The following is a 5547-nucleotide window of genomic DNA, read 5'->3' as shown; positions in this document are numbered from 1 at the left end:
AAGGATCTTCCTCCCCCCACTGACCTCCCAGAACCCTGTCCTGACAACCCCTTTGACGGAGGGGCTGGCCCCATAGGTGAGGACAGTGAGAACCCTTGAATTTGAGCCCTCGGTAATCTGGGGCAAATCCCTTAATGTTCTAAATCCTAGTTTTCTCCATTTTGCGTTTGGCACCAGTAAATACCATTCACTTCAAAAGGTGGTTTTTATATATTTTTTATTTTATCTTATTTGTAAGCAGGCTCCACGCTGGGTGTGGCCCCAACGAGGGGCTCGAACTCACGATCCTGGGAGGGAGACCTGAGCCGAGATCAAGAGTCGGAAGCTTAACTGATTGAGCCACCCAGTCGCCCCCAGAAGGTGGTTTTATATGAAAATGATATGATCAATAAGATTGTTTTTTCTAGAAATGGAGAGGAGGGGGGGGGGGGGGGGGGGCTTGTTTCCCAGGCAGCATGACAAAGAAACAGGAATTTTTCTTGCATTTCCTAAGAAACCACGGAGACACGGTCTCCAGAACATATGCGCGCCAAAATAACACGCTGGCCTCTACCCGTCCAGGCAAAATCAGGTACACCCTCTCCCAGGCACACAACCAAACACAGACGCTGACGAAACCGGCTACCTGGGGCTGGCGCAAACACAGGCATGCGCGGGCAGAAACGCGGACACCCACCACCACGTAGAGAGGGGACAAATCCCACACATAAGCTGCAGCTGTACTTTGTTTATTGTCCTTCCCACCCTGAGGGAGGTCCAATTTCTTAGCTGTCTTTCTTTTTAGGGGCTTTTTTTTTTTTTTTTTGCGACTGTGCCTCTCCATTCCCTGCCTCTTACTCCCTATCTTGTCCTTTTGCTGGGGCTGGGGGCACTTCCTTGGTGGCCCCTCAGAGCCTCAGTCAGGTAGGGTGAGTCCTGGGGAGAGAAGTGGGGGGAAGCAGGCCTGGGCCTTGCCCTCAGGTGCCGATTCTCCGATTCTCCGTGGTCCTGCCTCCGTCGCCGGGTGGTGTCGGAGGCTCTGGCCTCATCTAGGGCAAGGGAGGAGAGGGATGGTTCTAACCCCGTCTGTCCTGGTCACTGTGTCTCCAGAGAAGGACCCTAGCCTCCCTGGGCCTCGGTGTCCCTCCCCATAAACCAAATGTCCCTCCAATTGGAAAGGTTCTGTGTTTCCCCCTTTGCTCTGGTCCCTAGGAAACTCAGAGTCGAATGTGTGTCTCATTTTATTCTATGTTGAGACAACGGCTCTTGGGTCCCTTCTTCCCACCCAACCATACACATCCAGGCACATCCTTCCGAGGCGGAGGGACCTCTGGGTCGCCCGACTCCTTCCTTCCAGCTCCGCCTCAGGACCGTGCCCCTCGCTTTTTCCGCTCCGTGTTCTGGAGCTTGGTCACCAGCTTCCTCTCATGGCCACCAGGGCTGGGACGGTTGGTGTTGGCGGCAGCTTCTCTCTTGGTGCGACCTTTCCGGCCTCCCCCTCCTGGGAACCAGGCAAGAGGCTGAGGTGAGGCGAACGGAGGCATGGTACATCCGAGGAGAGGCAGGGGGCCGGGAGTGCGGGGTGGAAGGGGCATGGTTTGGAGGAGGCAGACTGGGGAGTGGTCACCACCTAGCTTTGGGGCAGTCATAATCCCCGTTGCCCCGTCTGTGGAGTGAGGGGCCCCCGATGGTCTGTTGTTGCTCCCATAGTCTAGGGGTGCGTGAGGTCCCAGGGCTGTGCAGGACAGGACTCAGTGGCCCAGGGGTTAGATGAGATGACTCGAGGGGTCAAGAGAACGGGTTGGGGGTGGGGAGAAGGCCAAGGAGGCATCCTAGTTGGGAGTGTGGGGTTGGAGGTGGAGGGACCAAGCGGGGGAAAGGGCCAGACCTTACCCAGGTAGGAATGAGCCAGGCTACAGAGGTCGTACTCATCCAGGCTGGGGTCCTCGTCCTCTGGGCCTGGGGGCTGCCGGGCCGGGCTGGCTGCTCTCGGCAAGGAGGCCATTGTATCTGACTCTCTCTCGCCGTCTCTCTCTCTCTCTCTCTCTCTGTCGTCTTCAAAAGCTTTGTTTGTGTCTGGTTTCCCGACACCTCCCTGTTCACCGGCCCCAACTTATAAGGCCACGTGTCCTCCTCAGGCCCTGTCTGATGCAATCTGGCGCTTTCCCAGAACCCGGCCCAGTAAACAGCAATCACGAGAGGGGGCAAGAGTCGGTCCTGTGAGTCCCAGCCCCTTCCCCTCGCCTCCTCCCTCTCACTGGGGCTCGCCCAGCTGGGTATTTTTCCACAGAGGAGATCCCCGCCCCTCAGGGAGGAGGAGGAAAGAGGCAGAGTCTGAGCATAAACGGTCCTTGGCATCATGGCCAGTGGGGATCCGAGGGCCTCACCTGGCCAACTCCTTCCTGTCCGTCCCCGGCCCCTTGCCCCAACAGCTGACCCCCACCCCCATTCTGGCTCAGACTCAGGACCCTGGTGGCAGATTGTGGCGTGAAGGACACACCACGAACTAGGTCAGGGGTTCTCACCCCTAACACACCCAACACCCCTTTTCAATAAGAAACATCCGGAAAGCCCCCTAATATCCTGAGCTGTGGGGGGGGGGGAGGAGCAGGTCCCTAGGTAGTTTCCCTCCCCCGAGAGGGAGGCTAGCAGAGTGGTTAAGAGTGCGGATTCTGGAGCCAGCTGCCCTGGGTTCAAACCTTTGATCTACTACTTCCTGGGTGACCCCGGACAAGTCGCCTTCCCTCTCTGTGCCCCGGTTTTCTCTACTGTAAAAATGAGGATGATGATAACTGCATTGACCTCACAGAGTTGGTGAGCGAATGGAGTGAGACACCACAGGGAAGGACACTTGCAAAGGGGCCTGGTACCGCGTAAACTGCACTGCAGGAGTTATCCACATAATTTCCAAAAAAAAATACTGCCGTCCCTATAAGGTAAAGGAGACGTAAAAGGAAATCGATTTTTTTTAGTTTCCCTTTTGGGATTTTTTTATTTATTCATTGGCGAGAGAGCGAGCATGAGCAGGGGGGAGGGGGAGAGGGAGAAGCAGACTCCCCGCTGAGCTGGGAGCCCAATGTGGGGGAGACTCCATCCCAGGACCCTGAGATCATGACCCGAGCCGAAGGCAGGCGCTTCACCAACTGAGCCCACCCAGGCGCCCCAGGAAATCGATTTACCATGAAATAATGTCTTTCAAAACGTGGATATACTGGGGTAGAAGACATGAAGTAAACAGGTGTTTGGACCTCTTTAATATGAATTAAGGGAAGGGATTCGGATAAGAACCACATGAAAAGTGGAATTTTCCACCCTCGCCTGAAGGGATCTGCCCTGTGTGGGTTGAGTTCACCCGGAGAGGCCACACCCTGCCCACCCTTGTTTTCACTGAGGTTTATGGACCGGCTCTCCCAGGCCCGGGCAGGAAAGGAGGCCGACACAACCTTCCAACTTTTTTTTTTTTTTTTTTTAACCTTCTTGGTCTCCAGCACAATAGGATGGGCTGGGGCCGTCTCTGCTCCCATTCCCACTTCGCTGTGAGCCCATTCATACACTGTTTCATCTCAATGTTACCTAATTTCACCTTCCCCGAACCCTGTAATAACCCAGCTTCGTCCTTTGCTTCACAAGAAGAGGCACTTCTGCTTACATTTCTCCCTGGCGTGAGCCAGAATTAAATTTAGTTTTTGTTTTTCAGGTTTCGTTGATTTGTGAATTCTTGAACATCCAGGAAATGAAAGTGAGGTCACTTGAATAAAACACAGTTTGGGATCATTACGTAAGGGCCAGGGGAAAGCCGCCCCAAAATGTGCCGCTTTTGCATATTGGTTATTTTATTTATTTATTTATTTATTTATTTATTTATTTATTTATTTATTTATTTTAAACAAGGTAGTTTGCGTTTTCTCTCTTTTTAAAAATATTTTATTTATTTATTTGACAGAGAGAGACACAGCGAGAGAGGGAACACAAGCAGGGGGAGTGGGAGAGGGAGAAGCAGGCTCCCTGCCCCCGCGGAGCAGGGAGCCCGATGCAGGGCTCCATCCCAGGACCCTGGGATCATGACCTGAGCTGAAGGCAGATGCTTAACTGACTGAGCCGCCAAGGTGTCCCCACATATTGGTTATTTTAAAATAAAAGCTACTTAAGAGATAGCCGATGTGAGGCTAGCTCTCAGACCCTCCTCTGTACCCCGAAAGCAAGAGATAAATCTCCCAGGCAAAAGGTCCCCTCCCTATACTGGGAGGTAAAGAGACACCCTTACCACCAGAGATAGGACATTTAGAGCCGAGAGGTTCATTATTTTTTTTTTTTTACTAATTTATGAAGTTTTCTTGGTCCTTTCAATCCTTCACAGTTTTACTGTCTCTTTGTCTAAAAGGATAAAAACTACGTGCCTCAGTCATTTCGTTAGGTCTGAATTTCATGACGGGGCCTTCATGCATACATAATAAAACTTTGCTTTTTTTCTGTTGTTAATCTATCTCATGTCAATTTAATTCTTAGTCCAGCTGGAAGATACTGATTCCTTCCCACCAATAATAACAGATCTGATGATAAGGGAAAAAGGAAAGTAATCTTAAGCAAAGATAACATACCCAGAAAAATTAAGGTGGAGACCACAAGGAGATATGGAGTTCTTTTTTTTTTTAAGATTTTATTTATTTATTTGAGAGAGAGAGAGAATGAGCATGGGGGAGCATGGGGGAGGGGCAGAGGAAGAGGGAGAAGCAGGCTCCCCGATGAGCAGGGAGCCCGACATGGGGCTCGATCCCAGGACCCTGGGATCATGACCTGAGCCGAAGGCAGACGCTTAACCAACTGAGCCACTCAGGCACCTGAGATGTGGGGTTCTTACAAGGTGGTGGGCTTCATCACTACATGGGATGGGGTAGGTTCTAGGCTCAGGTCATTGTAAATGAGTGTTTTTGCTCAGGTCATTGTAAATGAGTGTTTTGCTTCATGAATGTCTAGCAGGACACTCAAATGCCTGCAGGATGTGGGACAATTCTGCATGCGACTGTCCCACTTGGCCTCCCTGTCCACCGTGACTACCAAGAACACCCCCCCAAATTCCCCATTACTAGCCGCAAGATCTTGGGCTCACTTCTGACTTTCTGGAAAGGGGAGATGGTGACAGCACTGCTAGGGGTGAAAGGGCTTGGTCCTGAGCCAGCACAGGGTGGACTGCTATTTCCAGCAATCTTCAAAGAAGGGAAACCAAAGTTCAGAGAGACTTGCTCAAGGTCACGAGGCTGGTGAGTGGTGAAGGACTCGCCCCCCCGCCCACCCCTGCCCCGCCAAAGTCTACCTGAGCCCAGTTCCAGCCTGCTTCTAAGTCAGCCCAGCCAGCCAAACACTGGCAAAGGTTTGGCAACTGTGTGTGTATGGAAGCACCTGTCAGGGATTCCTTCCTCCCGCCCTCCCTGTCCCTCCCTCCTCCCTCCCCCCATGCTTTGGACCAGGCTGGGTGCTAAGAATGCCCCATTTTTACCCCATTACCCTCATTTAAAAAAAAAGATTTTATTTATTTATTTGACACAGAGAGAGAGAGCACAAGCAGGGGGA

At 52.1% G+C, this 5547-nt stretch overlaps 1 protein-coding gene across 1 annotated transcript; it reads right to left on the bottom strand.

Annotated features, from left to right (window-relative positions):
• Positions 1-200: 200 nt before the first annotated feature.
• On the bottom strand, positions 201-2119 carry NUPR1 (nuclear protein 1, transcriptional regulator). Its single transcript, XM_073888142.1, has 3 exons — positions 1873-2119; positions 1331-1480; positions 201-1028 (listed from the first exon to the last, which is right to left on the bottom strand). The coding sequence occupies exons 1-2, from the start codon at positions 1982-1984 to the stop codon at positions 1344-1346; spliced, it is 249 nt and encodes an 82-aa protein (XP_073744243.1). The 5' UTR covers positions 1985-2119; the 3' UTR covers positions 201-1028; positions 1331-1343.
• Between the last annotated feature and the right edge of the window lie 3428 nt (positions 2120-5547).

Source organism: Callorhinus ursinus, unplaced genomic scaffold, assembly GCF_003265705.2.
Source record: "Callorhinus ursinus isolate GAN/ISIS: 27379988/994484 unplaced genomic scaffold, GSC_fseal_2.0 scaffold87, whole genome shotgun sequence".
Classification (NCBI taxonomy): domain Eukaryota; kingdom Metazoa; phylum Chordata; class Mammalia; order Carnivora; family Otariidae; genus Callorhinus; species Callorhinus ursinus.
The sequence above is the reverse complement of the archived record's forward strand: the minus strand, read 5'-3'. Positions and strand labels throughout refer to the sequence as shown.